We start from the raw sequence: 19,487 nt of genomic DNA, 5'->3' as shown, positions 1-19,487 counted from the left end.
GTGTACTATTAACTTCTTTCATAGGTCTACTTTTGGAAGATGTTCATAGACCTAAAATTGGAATGTAAGAAGTAAAGGCACTATATAACATAGAGAATGTAATAGTCTTTCATCCAGTTCAGGGTTTCTTTTACTAATAGTCTATTCCACAAAAATACCCAAATACGTGGACAAGAGTATTCCAGTATGTCCTATATCTTCTTTACCATATTTTTTTATAACAGTGAAAAATAAGTGTTGGGAGGGGCGGGGAACTTACATGTTTATTAATAGGGGAACAGTTAAATAAATATGGTACATTCGTATTATAGACTCCTCTCATACAGTCAGCCACTAAAGGGCCACCCACTGTTTGAACAGACTCTTGATCTAAATAAATGGTGGTGATGAACCTCTGGAGCTTCTCTATTCAGGGGCTCAGGAGCTGTATTGATTCACCAGAATTCTGAGTAACTAGAAGGTGACTGTTAAGCGTTGGTATCTAAGGTTTTAAAATCATGCTTCCTAGAGATAAGCAGGATTACTAAGATAATGGAAATCTAATAGGCTTTACTCCTGGAGGAGCCTGTTTCCACTGATGGCAACCTTCATCGCTGGCCATTGGATAACTGGCAAGAACACCAGGCTCAAAGACTTGTACCTTCCAGGTGACTGTTTTAGTTCTGGAATTGCTGGAGCTACGGTTCTCAAAGTGTGGGCCCTGGACCTGCAGCTTCAGTATTACATGGAAACATGTTAGAAATGCAAATAATTAGGGCCCACTTCAGACATCTTGAGTCAGACTATCTGGGGGTAAGACCCAGGAGTCTGTGTTTGAACAATTCTCTAGGTGATTCTTATACATGCTGAGTTTTGAGAAGCACTGATCTAGAGGTCCTCATTGCTGTTCCTTTGTTTTGATCGTACATTTTGTGGAAGGGGGCCAGCTCCTGGACCTGACCTGCCATATATCTTTATGTAGAAGAGGTCCAGGAATTCTCATTTGATTTTGTTGGAAGTAAGTGAAATTATTTCCATATCTAAGACTATTCCTAATAATGCATACCTTATGAATGCTTAGTACATACTAATTGTAACTATGATGGCTGTGGTTGGCCCTACAATTAAATTTGGATGAAATGGGGAAAGGTGGTCTGGAAAACACAGATAAGAATTATCCTCCAGGTCTAGCAAATGCCATGAGAAAGGACAAAGAAAGTTGCAAATAACAAATAATAAAGATTGCCTTGTTAAAAAAAAAAAAAGCCTCATGACAATATCAGAAAAACAACAACTCAACTAAAGGTTTAATTTTTAACAGGAGTCTGAAATGGCTGGCTAGCCACAGCTATGAGAAAGTACTGTTTCCAAATATGGTCGTGCTTTGCGTATGTGTATGGATGGCTTAGACAGTGAGCCCTAATTTCCAGTGACACAGTTAGGAGGGGAACTGGCTGTGACTGTCATGCAGCCAAAGGCTTGATTCTTCACCTGTCCAGCAGCACTGTAATAGGCAAAACTGAAGTACTAGCTCTCTTTATCCTGGAATTTTTATTCATATTTAGTAAGTTATGGAATTTTAATAATTTAGATTTAGGGGTTAAAGATCTAATTGATAGGTTTTGAACTTAGTCTCAGAGATGACCATTTGGAAACTAACGTTTAAATTCTATTCATATTTAAGCTGCTTATTTAATTTGGTTCCTTACTGTGTATTTGAAATCTCAAGAATCAAGGCATGTTTTTAATAAAACAAAACTGGCAAGAGTCCTTCTCTGAAGAGAGCAACTCTTCCTTTCTCCCTCTTTGAAATAAAAGATTGTTTTCAGTGGTCCTTTGTCGTTATTATTTTCTAGAACATTGTCTAACATTCCCATATCTGCCACCTTAGCTGACGATAAGAGCACCTGTATCCATTGACTCCAAAGCCAAGAAGCATCTTGACAGATCATCTGGTTTATTCCATTTCTCCCAGCTACGTTCACACCAAAAAAAATTCCAACACGAAGAGACTCCTGTGATTCTAAAGACCTCTAGAGAAAAATCCTAATTAATAATAATAATAACTAATATTTATTGAGCAGTTACCACTTGCCAGGCCCTGTGCTGAGGTCTTTGTATGCATCATCTCATATAATCCTAAGAACACCCCTACGAGGTAGGCATTATTACTATCTTCATCTTTTAGATTTAGAGAGTTAAGTCATTTACCCAAGGCTACAGAAAGTGGATTCTTCAGGCTTTTTTGGCAAATAATTCCCATATTTAGCATTTCTCACTACCATTTATTTATCTGTTCATGCAGTAAACATCTGTTCAGTGTCTTCCAGTGCCAGGCCTTGTTGAAGCCCTAGAGATTCAAAGGTGAATAGAATTTCCCTACTGTTTAGAATCTTACTGTTTACAGGGAGAGATAGACACAAAATCTTAGCAATGTGATTAATGCTGAACAGGAATGGGATAGCAGAGTAGTGAAGAACATGGGCTCTGGAGAGAAATGGCCTGGGTTAGAATCCTGGCTCCCCTGTTCACTGTGTGGCCTTGAGCAAGTCATTCACCGTCTCTGTGCCTCTGGTATCCTCTACATGAAATGGAGATGAAAACAGTACCTACCTCTAGGGTGGTCTGAAGGACTAAATGTTGGTAAATGTAAAGCGCTTGGATCAGAGCCTGCCACATAGTAAATGCCCCATCGATCTTTGCTCTTACCACGAATATAACGTGCATATGTACAAGATGTTGTGGGAACATCGACGAGGGTTTGTAGAGTGGTGATTTCTGAGGAGATGACTTGAGGTGGTAGCCATAGAGGCAGGAAGAGAACACGGAAGGGGGGCTCACCATTGCAGTTTTAGCAGAGTGTTATCGGCAGACCATGGTGGACAGAGGAGTGAAGGGAAGGTAGATGGAGAGTGAAGGCAGGCTGCTCGCTTAGTAAGTTTACATGATGAGAAAGGTGATGTAGGAAATGAATGCTCTGAAGAATGAAGTATGGAGCCGCTGGGAGGCAAGTGAAAGGATTACCCAGCAGTGCGGAGAGCTCTGCTGAATTTGGCAGCAGTGTTTGTGTAGTGGTACTGATCCACATAGTGATGTGATGTCCATCCCATAGTATCCACCTCCTGGGTATCAAATGAGGAGGTGGGCCTTTAGGAATACTTCTGCTTTCTAACCCATGCCCTCCTGCTGTGATGGGAGCCCACATTCTCTGCTCCAGGCCTCTTTAAGACTGGGGAGAAGCTGGAAGCTGGTCATATAGGTCATATTGGGAGAGACTCAGATCACATTTCTCTGGCACCTTTCCTATTCACGATCTGTGGATTTGATTTTCTGAGTTCTTGGTCACTTTTGTGACTCTTCAGTTCCGCTCCACATTCTCTCCAAATCACTGTATAGTTCTTGGAGCCCAAACTGTCTCATTAGGGGCTTGAACCAGTGATTCCTACATATTTTATTCCTATTCATGTGTCTGGGATGGTTTTCCCCTTTTTTTCTTATAGTGCTTCATTTTCTCTTCCCAGGCTCAATCTTACTGGCATTCCAGAAATGATCGAAGATGTCGTCTAACTCTTCTTGCCTGTAGCCATTTGTATATTTCAGTTTTCTTCCTCCTAGCTATGTTACTAATTCAAACTTTTGTTGATAACTTTCTAGCAGTAACACTTAGTTAAACCCTGGTGGATTACAGTGATGAATAAGACATGGTTCTTAACTTCAAGGGGAGAAAAGGTGTGTACAAAAATGTTAGCATGCCAAAAAGGGGAACTTCCATCTTAAAGTTTATTCTCTTTGTTTTATATCACTTCGCTGACATCATTTTGAATTTAGAATGTATTTCTCTTGCCCAGCCATATTCTTCTACCAGTTGACAATTTGTCATCATGTAGTCATGAATAAAAATGGGGCTTAGGATTTATTTTTTCAAGAAACCACTCTGAATGACTGCCCATGCCAGTGATTCTTAAACTGGAGTGGGCAGGAAGGACGATCAGAATCATGGGGAGGAGATGCTTTTCACAGTACACCCACCGCACTCCCCCTGAGATTCTGACCTGCTGCCCTCTCATCCCCTGCCATTTGAGATAATTACTGCAAGAGACACTGGAACTGATGGCTGTGTGTCCTCTCCTCAACTGTAAAGGAAGAAAAAGCCTGAAAATCCAGTTATAGCCAATTGGGCACACACCTAACAAATGCTGGATCTGAATCTCTCTTTTTCTGCCACTGTGTTGTCATGACAATATTAAAGTATGTCAAAGCGTTGCTTGCCCACCCCACTGTCACAGCATTTACAGCATTCACAGCACCGCTGTCTGATCTGCAGCCTGAAGTCAGAGCCCCACAAGTCTCACATATAAAGAAACAGCATAGTGGATACATAAAGAGGGTCACTGAATTGATGAAGACCTTGTAGACAAAGAAAAGCCGTGTCATATTTCAACAAGTAATAATAATAATAATATGTAAATTATTTTGGAGCTCCTAAAGCTGCTTATCCGAATGTGGCAAAAAAAGTCAAAACATTTAAGTGTACAAATATTATCTCTTAGATTCCTAGAGGAAACTACCCCACCCCCAAATCTCATGCTGATTTTGAATCGAAACCTACATTCCCTATTCCCTGATGTGTGCAAGGTGTTTAGGACAGATCATGAGTGTTTTGAAGATTGGTTTTGTACAGTCCATTGAAATAAAGTGTTATGTCAACATTCCTTATGAGAGAGGGCATATTTAATTTCGCTCAGTGTCTTAGGTCCTTCCCCAATATTACTTAAGGATTTGGTATTTCAGGGCATAAAAAATAGCTTGGAAGGATTGCTCAATCTCAGCCTCAAAGCACTTTTCCCCCAGTTTGCTGAAAATGTCATATAGAATAGAAACAGAGGTCATTAGCAGATAGTGATGGTCTAAGTTTGTATCACTTAGAGAACTGTGTTAGAACAACCCCATATCAGTCCTATGGAGTTATCTTTACCTTCTTCCTTTGTAAGAATATAATTTAATGAAAAATGTCCTCTTATTTTACAGACTATATTTCTCAATGCAGGCTCGTGGAGAGACTGATAGAGAAAAGTTGCTGTTAATGTATCAGACAAATGATCAAATAATAAATGGACTTTTTCCTCTGAACAAGGACCTGGCGTTAGAAATGGCGGCTCTTTTAGCTCAGGTAACTTCCGTGCTGTGTAGAGTAATATTTTGTAAAGATAAGATACTAATTTCTACACTGAATTAAGTGTAGTAAAACAATATACGTTTAGTAATTCTTTAAATTGGTTTTGCTATGATTAACACCTTAAAAATTATAGGCATTAAATTTACAGTTTGACTCCAAATTGCTGACGATTGTGACGATGTAGAATGAGACGGTATTCCATAGAGGGAACCTAGTTTCTTAATTGTGTGGACAGTATACCGTCAGGCTTTGCATTTAATAAAGGAGTTTGAGGGTAGAGCTGTGGGGCTAAGGATGCCGTGCTGAAATTACTCACTAACCTAAAAGGAATTGGTCTTTTAAAAAGCTAAAACACTTTCTTTTATTTACCTATTGTATCAATTAGGATTAATTTCAGACTTCTATAAAAACACACAGATGCATTGTGTGTGTGTGTGTGTGTGTGTGTGTGTGTATGAGGAAGATTGGCCCTGAGCTAACATCTGTTGCCAATCTTCCTCTTTTTGCTTGAGGAAGATTGTTGCTGAGCTAACATCTGTGGCAGTCTTCCTCTATTTTATGTGGGATGCTGCCACAGCATGGCTTGATGAGTGGTGCTATGTCTGAGCTCAGGATCCAAACCTATGAACCCAGGCCAGCTAAAGCAGGGCACACAAACTTAACCACTACACCACCAGGCTGGCCCCAACACACACACATGCATGTTAATAGTGACAATCAAAATAGAAGTATATGTGTCCCTCACAAAGAGAGAGAGGCATGCTGGCACCTCTACAAAGTCATTGAGGACACGGGCTTTATCCTACTCTCCATTCTGCTATCCCTAGTGTGTCATCTTCATGGTCCTGGAGATCTGCCCAGAGCTCCAGTCATTACATCAGTATTCCAGGCATCAGAATGGAGGAAGGGCTGAAGAAGGGCATGCCCTCCCGCCTTTGAGAAACTTCCCAGCAGTTACATAGAACATTTCCATTTATGTCTCTCTGGTCAAGACTTAGCCATGTGGCCTTGCCAACCTACAAAAGAGGCTAGAGAATGTGGTCTTAGCTGGGTAGCAATAAGCCCATCTAAATTAAAGGTTTTTATTACTCAGAAAGGAGGAGAGAATGACCATAAGAGGAAACCCACAGTCTCTACCACACCTGAGTCTTTGCACAGGTTAATTAAGGGAAAATGTTAAGGCAACTCTACGATATGTCACCGGCTCAGATTCCCTGGGATTTTCAGTCTTCTCACTCTCCACACCATCCCAGGACATCTTGTCATTCTCTTCATTGTATCTACCACCTATGCCAGTGATTCCCAAGGCTTTTCTCTCCAGTTCATACTTCTTTCATGGGCTCCTTAAATTCTATGTATCAAGAACCAAACTAATGGTCTTCCCTCCTCTTCCTTCACATTTTGTATCTTCACCATAATATTGCCTCTGCTCAGTCCCCCAAGCAAGCTTCAAATCCAGGAATCATCACTAACTCTGCCCTCCCTTTCACTCTCACCCGCAATCCCCGTCACCGTGCCCTGCCCATTTTAACTCTTAGATATGTTTCACTCTGTTCACTCCTCCCCCTGCTGACCACCATTGCTGTGGTTCAGACCATCAACCCATCCTGCCTGCTCTCCTGCAGCAGGCTTCTAACTAGTGTGTTTTTCTCTGGTCTGGTCCCCCTAAATTTACACTCTGCCCAGATGCTAGAGAGATTGTTCCAGTTATCTATTGCTGCATAATAAATTACTCCTAGACTCAGTAACTTAAAACAAGAACAATTTGGGAAAGGATGTGTAAGGACAGCTTGTCTCTGCTTCACATGGCATCAGCTGGCACAGCTTGAAGGCTGGTTGTGACTCTACAGCTGAGAGCTGGAATCATTTGAAGGCTTGTGCATTCATGCATCTGGTGGCTGATACTGGCTGTTAGTGGAACTTCTGCTGGGGCTGTCAGCTGGAACACTTACCATGGCCTTTTCCTGTGTACTTGTGCTTCCTCACTGAATGGTGATTGGAAGGCAAGAGCAACATCTTGAAAGAGAAAGAAGTAGAAGCTGCCATTTTCTTAAGGCACGGGCCTGGAAATTGTGCCATGGTGGTTCATTAGGCAGCACTAGTAGCTGGGATGGAGATAGAGCAAAAATGTGAAACTAGCTGTGTCATTCCCTTGTTTACATGGAAAGACTTTCATGTAAGTTTCATTTCTAAACTCTGCCTGCCTCTCCAGCCTCATCTCTTAATACTCCCTACATTGAACTTTATGTTCCAATAAAGCATAAACTGTGGTTCTTTGCACAATTCCCAGACTTGCATATGGTTCACTTTTTCTTACCTCTTATGCTTTATTTGTTTGTCTCCTCTGCCTGGAACATCTCTACTCCCATGCTTTCACTTGTTAACTTCAGCTTTTCCATTAGTTTTCACTTTAGGTGTCACTTATTCCAGGAAACCTTCCTGAATTCTGCTTGGGTGGGTTAAATGTCTCACTTGGGGTTTCTGTAATGTCCTGCATGTATCTATTAGTGTCCTGACCTCAATGGTTTCTTATTATTTATTGGTTTCTGCTTTGCACCACTGACTGTGGCCTCCCTGAGGGCAAGGGCTATCCCAATTGTCTTTGTATCTAGCACAGTGCCTTACATATAGTCATTCTCCATAAATGCTCTTGGGTGAATGAAGAGTTGATAATTTGGTTTACTTTTATAACAATTTTATGGTCATCCAAACTTTAAAACATTAGTGCTACAGTGAGTGTTCTCTTTTTGCAAGTGATAAAAAGCTGAGGGAGAGAGAAATAGGTCACATATTTTCTTGGTCATAGGATTAGGAATGATTTCTAGTCATGTGCTGGTCTATGCTTTAGTCCTCTAAAGGCACAGATTGTCTGTTAAAATCACTCTCATTTTTATTAAAATTTGTTAGTCTTCTTACTTTAACTTTTAATTTTGTTAGGAAAGCTTCTTCAAGAAAAATTGTAATATACTTTAGAGATAAATACTTCTAATATTTTTTAGATAAATTAAGGAAGGGGTAGAAAGGTTAGACCATACACCTAGATAATTCTGAACACATTAATAACTAAAATGCATAATTTCTCCATCTATAAAAGGAAAATTAAATAATGCATCCAATCTCTTTCCCTCAGAGTAGTTTTTATAAAGATAAATGAAATATACTAAGGAAATCTGAGCTCTGTAGAAGAAAGTAGTTATTTCTTTTGTAGATTTGAATATCTGTAGGTCCTTGTTGATATTCTCTGTCTTAATTAGGAAATTCTTGGAGCTATTCATTAATTGTTGTACATGGTGTCTGGTAAGGCATTATGTTGATGTGAGGCATATTGGGAATTATCTGAGTTGATTTCTAGTTGTTCTCCAAACATTTATTGTGCTCATTCTGTGCCACACTGTATACCAGGTGCCAGAGAGGAGAGATGCTGAGCTTGGAGATACCGCTATATTGGACATAGCACTATAGGGTTCCCTAAGAGGTTGCCTTAAATGGCCTATTCTGGTTGTAACTATTGTTTGTCCAACTGCAGTATCCTTGAAGGTTAAGTCCTGGTCTCAGGTTTCACAGGTAGTTGTGCTGAGTACTACCTGGTGATAGGTGGGGATGATGAAAAGCTTGCTCTGGGGGAAGGACTTCGGTAGATTTGAAGAGCAGATGAACAACTTTTATTTGGTGTGAGGAGATTAGGATGAATATCTGACTAGATAGGAGTTGGGGATGAGAGCTGAACAGCAAAGCCAAGCGAAGAAACCAACAAGAGACTGGGTCAAAGAACCAAGAAAGTTATAAGAATAGACTGTAAGGATGGAGCTCAACTGAGGAATTTATACAGTAGTTGGTCAGATTAAGAGCTAGACAAGGGAAGCCACAGGGGTCAGAATCTCAGGGGCTGGTTGTGCTAACAGCTTAGCTGGAGGCAGAGGGCCCTTTTGAGATGGAGACCTGGGGCTTTCTATAAGACCATCCCAGTCTTGATGGAACCCTTCATCTGCTATAAGTAAGGATATGAATGTTCAGTAGGACATTCATCTGGATGCCCCCACCCCATCTTGCTCTTTGAGCCCTCTTTGGTGCCCTATACAAGGCATTTAACACAGTTTATCACAAGGATTTGTTTATGCTTCAGTCTCCCCTACAAATAATAAACTCTTTGAGGATAAGAACTATGCTCAACATTTTTCTTCCTCGCATCGCTTAGCACAGTGCCTGACATATTATGGGGACTCAGTATAGATTTGGATGAATGAATGGGTGGGTGAGTGGATGGAGAGGTGGATGGGTGGGTAGTTGGATGGGTGGATGAGGGATGGCATCTGTGTAGCCTGTTAATAAAGATAAGGAGTGAACATTCATTCAGGGAGAAAGGGGAATGAAGGGCTCTATTCTATGAAATAACAGAATAATAGAATGAGGGGATGAATACAGTAACATTTATGGAGAAAATCTAGGAAGAAAGTAATGCAATATGGTTCTTGCTTCCATTATATTCAGTAAAGACCCTTAAAAATTCAAATAATACTCTTTTGAAATTTCTCATAGCTTTATAATTTTTTGTCTTTCATTTTTAATGTCTATTTTGCATTGTTATTATCAATTAAAATAGTAGATTAAAAATGAAAAATTATCCTGTGCCATTATAGGCAATAGTAGAGTAGTGGCCTTTAGCAAATACTACTAGATGGTGATGTTAACCTAGGGCGGTTAATGTAGAAATGGAACTGAAATGTTTAAATTATAGATTTTTTCCAAATTAGAATTCAAATAGAATTTCGATTTTAATAATAGTACTTATATATAGTTATAAATTCCATAATCACACAATCATGATGAATAGATTTATATATTATATGTTATAAAGATTGTTTAGAAGGAATAAAACTATTTTCTGTTTTAAAGCTCTTCTCAATATCCTGCATTTTCTCTTTTTTGGATTTCCAATTAGGTGGAGATTGGAGATTTTGAAAGACCTTTTTCAACTCCAGCAGGGCATGTTACTAATCAGTGCAAAGCAAACCAAACTCTAAAACAGGTCATAGAAAAATTTTATCCGAAAAGGTATAGAGATGACTCTTCTGAAGAACAGTTAAGGTAAGGAACTATTTATAACTCTTTAAAGGGTGGAGTCACATTAGTTTTTTGGTGATATTTTTCTGTTAAAATTTTAAAAATGAAAAAAATTGTACATGACAATTTTCTTGAGATTTTTTTAATATTGTTGAATCCTAAGAGGTTATCGATCTTTTTATTTAAGAAGGGCCTAGAAACTGTAGAATGTTAATTTAGATCTACTTTCCATTTGATCTTGTTCATTCTTATCCAAATATTAATTTTCTAATTAATTATTATTCATTGTAGCAGGATTACCTGCTAATTATTAGCTATTAATTATTAGCAGGATTACCTGCTAGTAAATAAAAGAAAAAAATTGCCCAACAGTAATTTTTTTAATTTAATTATTTTATCGAGGTCACATTGGCTGATAACATTGTGTAATTTCAGATGTACATTATTATATATCAGTTTCTGTATAGACTGCATTAAGTTCGCCACCAATTGTCGAGTTTTTATCTATCACCATACATATGTACCCGTTTACCCCTTTTGCCCTGCCCTGGAGCTGCTTCCCCTCTGGTAATCACTAATCTGTTCTCTTTATCCATGTATTTGTTTCTCTTCCACATGTGAGTGAAATCATACGGTGTTTGTCTTTCTCTGTTTGCCTTATTTCGCTTAGCATAACACCCTCAGGGTCCATCCATGTTGTTGCAAACGGCACGATTTTGTCTTTTTTATGGCAGAGTACTATTCCATTTTATAAATATGTCACATCTTCTTTATCCATTTATCCATTGATGGGCACTTGAGTTGCTTCCACATCTTGGCTATTGTGAATAATGCTTCGATGAACACAGGGTTTCATAAAATCTCTTTGAATTGTTGATTTCATGTTCTTTGGATAAATACCCAGTAGTAGGATAGCTGGATTATATGGTATTTCTATTTTTAATTTTTTGAGAAATCTCCATACTATTTTCCATAGTAGCTGCACCAGTTTGCATTCCTACCAGCAGTGTATGAGGATTCCCTTTTCTCCACATTTGCTATTTTTTGTCTTATTAATTATAGCCATTCTGACAGATGTAAGGTGATATCCCATTGTAGTTTTGATTTACATTTCCCTAATAATTAGTGATGTTGAACATCTCTTCATGTGCCTCTGGGTCATTTGTATATCTTTGGGAAGATGTTTGTTTATATCCTCTGCCCTTTTTTGATTGGGTTTTTTTTTTTTTGTGGTTGAGTTGTATGAGTTCTTTATATATTTTGGAAATTAACCACTTGTCAGATATATGATTTGCAGATATTTTCCCCCACTTGGTGGGTTGTGTTTTCATTTTGTTCATGGCTTCCTTTGGCTTGCAGAAACATTTTAGTCTGATGTAGTCCTATTTGTTTTTTCTTTTGTTTCCCTTGCCTGAGTAGACATCGTTTTCAAAAAGATACTGCTAAGGCTGATGTCAAAGAGTGTACTGTCTATATTTTCTTCCAGGAGTTTTATGGTTTCAGGTCTTACATTCAAGTCTTTAATCCATTTTGAGTTAATTTTTGTGTATGTTGTAAGATAATGGTCTACTTTCATTCTTTTGCATGTGGCTGTCCAGTTTTCCCAACACCATTTCTTAAAGAGACTTTCCTTTCTCCAGTGTATGTTCTTGGCTCCTTTGTCAAAGATTAGCTGTGCATAAGTGTGTAGTTTTATTTCTGGTCTTTCAATTCTGTTCCATTGATCTGTGTGTCTGTTTTTGTGCCAGTACCGTGCTGTTTTGATTACTATGGCTTTGTAGTATATTTTGAAGTCAGGGAGTGTGATGCCTCCAGCTTTGTTCTTTTTTATCAGGATTGCTTTGGCAAATGTATTTAATTTTATGAACTGTTTACCAAAAAGTTTTTATCTCAGGGTATTCTGTTATAAACAAATTGGAATAAAAATAAACTATCTTCTTACACAAGATTTTTTAATGTAAAGTTTTAAATTAAACTCAACTAATTTAGAGTTTTTATTTTTGAGAGCATATAAAGAAAAGCTGTAGATTAAAAAATAGAGGCAAATCCAATTCACCATGAGTTTTTCCAAAATGGAAACATTGAGATCAGTCTTTTGCCTATGTAGAATAAGTGGTTGCCTTCGTGATTTTACTTAAGAGATTTCCCTGCATCCAACATTTCTCCAAGCCAGGAGTGGGAGTAACCTACAATTCCACTGTTAGGGATTCATTCTTTGGTCTCAACTTCTTGCACTTTTCTTTAAAAATGAAAGTTTAAACTAATTTACACTAAGATATGTTAGCTTATCAGATTTTAAAATTTGCCTGAAGCGGGTGGGGGTCGGGGAACCTAGGTCATGCTGAGGCCACTGACCGTATGAGAATTTGGTGAAGGGAATGCTACAGAAAGGACAAGGGATGGACAGGGGTGAGATGGGAGTCACAAAATAACAGCTTCACCTCGGTTCTGCCTACATATCCCATTGTGCCTAGGGTTGGCTTAAGGAGAACTTTATCTTGGGAGGATGATAGACTGTTTATGTTTTTGCTTTTGTGTTTTTGTTTTTATCCTTTTCTTTTTTTTAGGCAGCTTTGCCAACGACTGTCAACCAGATGGATGGCCCTTCGGGGACACAGTGCTGCTGATTGTGTGCGAATTTATTTGACAGTAGCCAGGAAGTGGCCATTCTTTGGTGCCAAGTTGTTTCTTGCAAAAGTAAGAAAGAATGGGGAACTCTTCAGTTCAGTAAAATAAAACAGTAATAACAGTAACCCGAGGTTTCATAAATTTGTCTTTTAAAAAGGAAATAAGGAAATTCCCAACAATGTAAAGAAAACAATGAAGAGACACTAAGGAGAGGGCAGGAAAACCACTGGCTTCTCTATCTTTTCCCCACTGCTCCACTTCCTTCCACTTTAAAGCATTTCTTACACTCAGTAAGCTAATCATTAGACTGAAGACAACAACTGAACTCTGCTTTCTTCTCCGCATTCATTCATCCATTCACTCATTTACTCTCTCACTCATTTGCTCACTTATTTAGTGTTTACTGAGTTCTGTTTGCCAAACACTGAGCTAAGCTCTAGGGATACATAATCCCATGGTTCCAGATGGGTTGTACTCCAACTTCCAGGAACTCACAATCCAGTGTTGCAATAGGCCTGGAAATGACCACCATATTGGCAATATGGCTGAGTGACATGAACAGAGTGCTGTAGGAACACTGAGGAAGGAGAGACTAACCCTGCCAGCTTGTCCAAATGCCCACATTAATAAATGGCAGATTTGGGTCCCAAACCCAGGTCTCCTACTATCAGATTCACTGCTCTTTCCATTTTACCACTCTACCTCCTAAGAGAGATTTTTAATAAGTTTTTGTTGTTGTTGCAAATGTTGCATTCATTTAGACTGAAAAGTATTTCTGTAATTTTGCTTAGCATTTATTATATAGTGTATTTTCACCTCTTCACAGCCCATAACTCCATCATCACTTGGAAGTACTTTCTTGTGGCTGGCTATACATGAGGATGGCTTAAGCATCTTAGAATACAACTCCATGGTAAGATTAAATCCTAAAGTTTTGCACTGAATCAACTATTTCCATTGCTCAGTGTACCATAAACACAAGGTAATGATCTCTTAATCTTATTTCACATGTACAGAAAACATTCTTCCTAATAGTATATGATGAAGTCATTTTACAAATACAACTATGATTACAATTCAATTTTTTAAAATAAGATTAGACAGGTTATATATTCTGTATAAGAAAAATACTAAGATACCATGACTCAATTGCAATCATGGTTGTATTTGTAAAATGACCGTTCATTTATAGTGTTAGGAAGATTGCTTCCTGTGTAAAATGAAAATCTTTAAGATAACACCAAAGTAGAAACTTTAGTTACTGAAATTTAAGTTCAGATTCACTAAGGTTTCTATAACAATTTCTATAATTTTCCGTAAATCACTTATCAGTTCACTTGTACATTCATGGTATCTTAAGAGCTTTTTACGTGATTAAATATAAAGTCAAATTATGTTTTCTATATGTTCGTTTATTTATCTGAAATTTACTTTATGTTCTACCATATTTCATATGTTTTAGATTACTTAATAAAAATTTTGGTTTTTTTTAACCTGGCGGGGAGGCATTCTAAATTCACCTGGCAGGTGAAGGGGGCTCTCCTACCTGTGGCTATAGTCAGGGATCACTGAGAATTTCTTGGAAACCAAACTATCCTTTAGTGTTATACTAACTGTTTCTCCTTATAATTGCTAAAATACTTTTTTGAAGGAGTTCATATTTCCTGTATGCCTTTTAGTTCTTGAATGGATAACTTGAAGATAGATTATAAAATCAGGGACTTAAAGTCAACAAAAATTGTACACCAAGATTGAGTTACCTTAGCTAAGTAAACCAGTTCCCTAGATCCCAGGAGTTGGACCTACAGGCCAGGATGTAGACACCAGTGGGCTACAGCTCTTGAGGCTTTCCGTGCTGAAATGGTCTGCTCAATGTCTTGCAAGCTAATCATTAGACATGCAGATTCCTTTACTTTTAGGCTGTATATCTTTGAATTATACTGAAAAAATTATTTTAGCAACACATTGGGAAAAAATATTTGCTGCATCTATGACAAAGAGTCGGTATCCTTTATAAACATGAATGTCGTATAAAACAATAAGGAAATGATGAACACACCAACAGACAAAAGGGCCAAGGTAATTCACAGAAGAACAGATGTTCCATAAATGTATTTTATAACATTAGTCTCACTAGTAATCAAATAAATTCGATTTCAAACATAAACATATGGTAATATGTTAAAAGTGAGATTCTACTTTTCACCAGTCAGGTTGGGTGAGATTTAAAAGAATGATGATAGGCAGTTTTAGTAATACTGCAGTGCTGGGAATGTAAATGGGTATAACCTTTCTGGAGGAGAGTTTGGAAGTACTGTCAAAATTTTCCTTACTTTTTTGAGGTAGCAATTCCTATTATTGAGATTTATAACAAAATGAATAATTAATTATGTGTATTACAAAATATGTCTAAAATATGCATTGAAATATTGCTTAAGATAGTGACAAAAATTATTTAAATATCTTGCAATAGGAGATTGGTTAAATAAAGGATTATCTGTAAAATCACTTAAAATGATGTTATACATTTGTTGTCATGGGAAAATGTTCATAATATATTAAGTAAAAAAAGAAGAAGAATGCTAAACAATATGTATAGTACTGTTTTTGTTTATATATATCAAAATCTGTATATCAGGGTAAACCACACGGATTTGCCAATATTTGACCATTTTTTACCTTAAAAAGTATGTTTCATATTGTTCAACCTAATATATATAGAGAGAGATCTCTTAAAGGACATATACAGTAATATTAACAGTGGTCTTCCACTGCATGCTAATATAGGAGCTTTTATTTTCTTATATTTTCTACTTTTTCTGCAATGAGTTATTAGTTTCAGAATCAAAATGTATTTTAATTATAAAGGTAAATGATGCCTAAATAGAATTAGTACACTACCTTCTATTTTGGATCATAATAGACTTGATTTTAGAAAATAATTTTTTGTATTATACATAATTAATATCATCATTTTAATGGAGATATGTTATTAATCATTTCTCATCTGTCTTTGAAAGTAAAGAGCATATAACATATTTACTTTTTCTTCTCTTTGAAGAGGTTAATAGTCAGCTATGTGTACAAGAGTCTAATGACCTTTGGAGGTCACCAGGATGATTTTATGATAGTCATTAACAACACACATTCAAAGGACAAACCAACAGAGAAATTACTTTTTGCCATGGCAAAACCCAAGGTGAGTAGAAGCCTTTCCGTCAACTTTTTGCACTCGTTTTTTTTTCATCCTAATACATTTATTGTGCAAAAACTAAATTCCAGAAGGGAAAACAGACTTTACTTCTAATAAAACAGCCCTAGGGCCAAATTCTGGCTTACCTCACCTTGCTAAGCTTTGGTCTCTTCATGTAAAATGGTATGATGCTGCCTCCTTGTTTTGTCTTAAGAATTAAATAAAGGAATTGTAAGGTGCCTTAGCCCAAGGCCTGGTGTACGGAAGGTTCAAAATAAGTGGTCTTGATGTAAGCTATTGTTGTTGGGTACTTTATATGCATTGTCTTATTTACTTGGGGTAATGTACTTTATGGACGCATTAGGGGAAAGAGTAAGGTTTTATAATTAAGATGTACTTGTTCTTTTACTATTTTTAGCAAACTACGTCGCTTTAATCTCTGTAAGTGAAAGCAATAAGTAAAAGGGCTACATTTTAACATGTAATTCCAATTTTAGTAAAAAGAATGAGAAATTGATTTTCCTAAAACTTTAACTGTCTTAAAATTGTCAATTAAAAGAGACTACGTTTTTAGAATCTGAAGCTTTTTAAAAAGATGTCAGATATCTTAATTAAATCTATACTTAAGTGAAGGCAGTTAGCCGGTAAGTACAGAAGATCGAGGCATGCTCAGTACTTTATTTAGTTTAAAAAATGAGTTGATTATACACTGAATTTCTTAATTCATATATTCACAAATAGAACTTTAAGATAATTGATAGAGTTGTACTACTGACTGTCACATTTTCTAATATTGCCACTAAATTTGATTGTTTTCTAAGATCCAATCTTCCTGCTGGTTTAAGTAATGGGAAAATATGTCAGTGCCCTGACGGTGCTGAACATGTAAGTTCTCCATTGTTTGATCTAGAGAGAAGGGAGTTCTGGTAGCTTGGGCACTTACAGATGGAGACCACCTATGGTCATCCCTTGACTCCCTTTTGGAAGTGGTGAGAAATTCTTAGGAGCATAAAAATTCTGTTTTTTCTTGTTTTAGATCCTTGAAATCACTCTTTTGATTGCCAGTTACATAAACAACTTCCATCAGCAAAAAGCAGCCTTTCACCACCTCTCTGCGCCAGCCCTGCTCTCAGCTCGGACCCAGGGACCCCAAGCAAGGGCTATGGGTAGTCAGCCCCTTCTGTCCAGCAGCAGACCTACCAAAGGCCCCACTTTACTCTGAAAGCTCAGGAGCCTGAACATTCACTCCCTGCCCTCAAAGCAGTGTTTGCATCTGCTGCACCTAAGTTCATTTACACCCTGGCAGCATGGCGCCCAGGGGCTAGTATTCCAAACTTTAAAAATAATAGGAGTTACTCTCTTTTATTTGATTCTTAAATCTTCAAATGAATACTAGTAGTAAAACAGAAACACAAAATTTCCCACACACTAATTTTCTCTTAGATTATATGGGTTAGAATTTGTCATTTTTTCCATCTCTCTTGCCATCAGACACATCATGCAAAATGACTTCTTTTTTTAATAAATATTCTGGCAATGTTTAGAAAGGGAGATTCCAAACTCATTTGGCAAAACAGTTGATTATTTGGAAATGCTCACTGCCAAAACATTAAGTACTATAATTAAATGTGCTTTTAATTAATGATATCGTGTTTGGAAAGAAGTAGAGTATGCAGTGTAAAAAACAGCTGCAGCGTGCTGTTTAGGGGTAAATTTTTAGAGCAAATGCAGTAAATCTTCTGGCCCTGTGAATCATTATGAGAGAAAATGGGAATTAGGTGACCTGAACCTCCCATGTGGTATTAGAAAGTATACCTGGTCACCTTTTCAGATCACTGGAGTGTAAAGACTAAAACGAGACTGATTCCTAACATTCCTTGGCTGTCAACATAGTTCGAGTTCACTGGAATATTGCCCACATTTCATTGCATTTGGTGCTGGGTCATCTTGACCCTCTTTTGTTCAATAATAATATCTTTGAAAACAAAGACAATTCTTAAAGCTTTGCCCTCATACAGTCCTTTCTAACTGTAGATTGAACTTAAATTCCCAAAAAATATTTTTCAAAAGAAAAGAGAAAATAATCCTTCTGTCAAAGGAGGTAAAATTTTAGTTGAAAGAGTCTAAAAATGTATTACTTTACTAAGTTACATACGTGGTCAGTATTTTCCAGTATGTGTCAAAACAAAGTAATTAGTATTCATGATAAAAATGAAACTGTGATAAGACAAGAAAATTATATTATAAAAATGTTTGATTGCAATAGTAATCATGAGTATACTTAATTTTATTTATGTGTAGAATATTTGTATTTATTTTTTGGAAATATATTTATCACTTTGTGTGTGGTATTTTTTTAACCAATTTGAAAAAAAAATGTTAGCTGCTGAATTCATTTGTTGGCAGAGCCTTCATGGTTTCTTCTTTGCTGCTTTCTCCCTATGGCAATGTACTGTTCTTACATTAAGCCTTTTAAAAATGTTCCATTACATATTAGCATCCTTAGAAAGGGCAGAGCCAAGAAATACACTGCCCAAGTAAGGTTTTGGGGGCTGGCCCCGTGGCCTAGTGGTTAAGTTTGTGCTCTGCTTTGGCAGCCCAGGGTTTCGCCGGTTCGGATCCTGGGCGCCGACGTAGCACTGCTCATCAGGACATGCTGAGGTGGCATCCCACATAGCACAACCAGAGGGACTCACAACTAGATTATACAACTATGTAATGGGGGGGCTTTGGGGAGAAGAAGAAAAAAAAAAGAAGATTGGCAACAGTTGTTAGCTCAGGTGCCAATCTTTAAAAAAAAATAGTAAGGTTTTGCTTTACTGGTAATGACAAAAAGGTCAAAAAACCCCATAGAAATAAATTTCCATTTACTATTTCCCCTAAATCTCTTGAGCCACAACCACTCACTGCATAAGCAAATTAGTTTTTGAGAATAAACTGGTTACCAGTTTGGGATGACTCTCAGAAGCCTTTTGGCTGGAATACAATAGAGTTTCTGAGTTCCCAGAAAACCATTTAATAATCATTAGTTGGTGAGCCAGAGGCTTGGCAGAGCTGTTACATATGTGTGAGGACTTTATTATCAAGCTATAGTTAGTTCACCATCTGGTAAGCCACCCCAAAATCTTCAAATTTAAACACGTACTGAAGGCTTAGCTTAAATGGTAGTACCCTAGACTTGCATTTATTTTTGATAGAGCAGAGATAAAATATTTTGATGGAAAGAAATCAATTTTCTGTAACTGATGATGTGAAAATTTTATTTTCTGGGAAATTACTTATATAGCCATTTAAAAAATTCAAAGTATGTTATTATGATTGGTTAGAAGAGAATAATGTTACGTGTTTAATTGTAATATTTGTCTCCTATCATTTTCTTCCCTTTCAATCATAATAAATGATTTACAAAACCCATTTTGAGCATTATCTTTTGAATAATCTTCAAGAAAT

The 19,487-nt window shown here is 37.2% G+C and overlaps 1 protein-coding gene across 3 annotated transcripts in view; it reads left to right on the top strand.

The window, feature by feature from the left end:
- Window positions 1–18,704, top strand: part of PLEKHH2 (pleckstrin homology, MyTH4 and FERM domain containing H2) — a 101,738-nt gene extending 83,034 nt beyond the window's left edge. For all 3 annotated transcript variants that reach the window (XM_046662978.1, XM_046662977.1, XM_046662976.1), the window contains exons 25-30: window positions 5,008–5,149; window positions 10,095–10,240; window positions 12,784–12,913; window positions 13,671–13,757; window positions 15,906–16,043; window positions 17,074–18,704. In XM_046662978.1, the coding sequence (XP_046518934.1) occupies window positions 5,008–5,149; window positions 10,095–10,240; window positions 12,784–12,913; window positions 13,671–13,757; window positions 15,906–16,043; window positions 17,074–17,259 (829 nt within the window). In that variant the 3' untranslated portion in view covers window positions 17,260–18,704. The remainder of the gene's footprint in view (window positions 1–5,007; window positions 5,150–10,094; window positions 10,241–12,783; window positions 12,914–13,670; window positions 13,758–15,905; window positions 16,044–17,073) is intronic.
- The last annotated feature ends 783 nt before the right edge of the window (window positions 18,705–19,487 follow it).

This window comes from Equus quagga, chromosome 5 (assembly GCF_021613505.1).
Source record: "Equus quagga isolate Etosha38 chromosome 5, UCLA_HA_Equagga_1.0, whole genome shotgun sequence".
Taxonomy (NCBI): Eukaryota; Metazoa; Chordata; class Mammalia; order Perissodactyla; family Equidae; genus Equus; species Equus quagga.
Note: the sequence above shows the minus strand (reverse complement) of the source record. Positions and strands in the feature narration are given on the sequence as shown.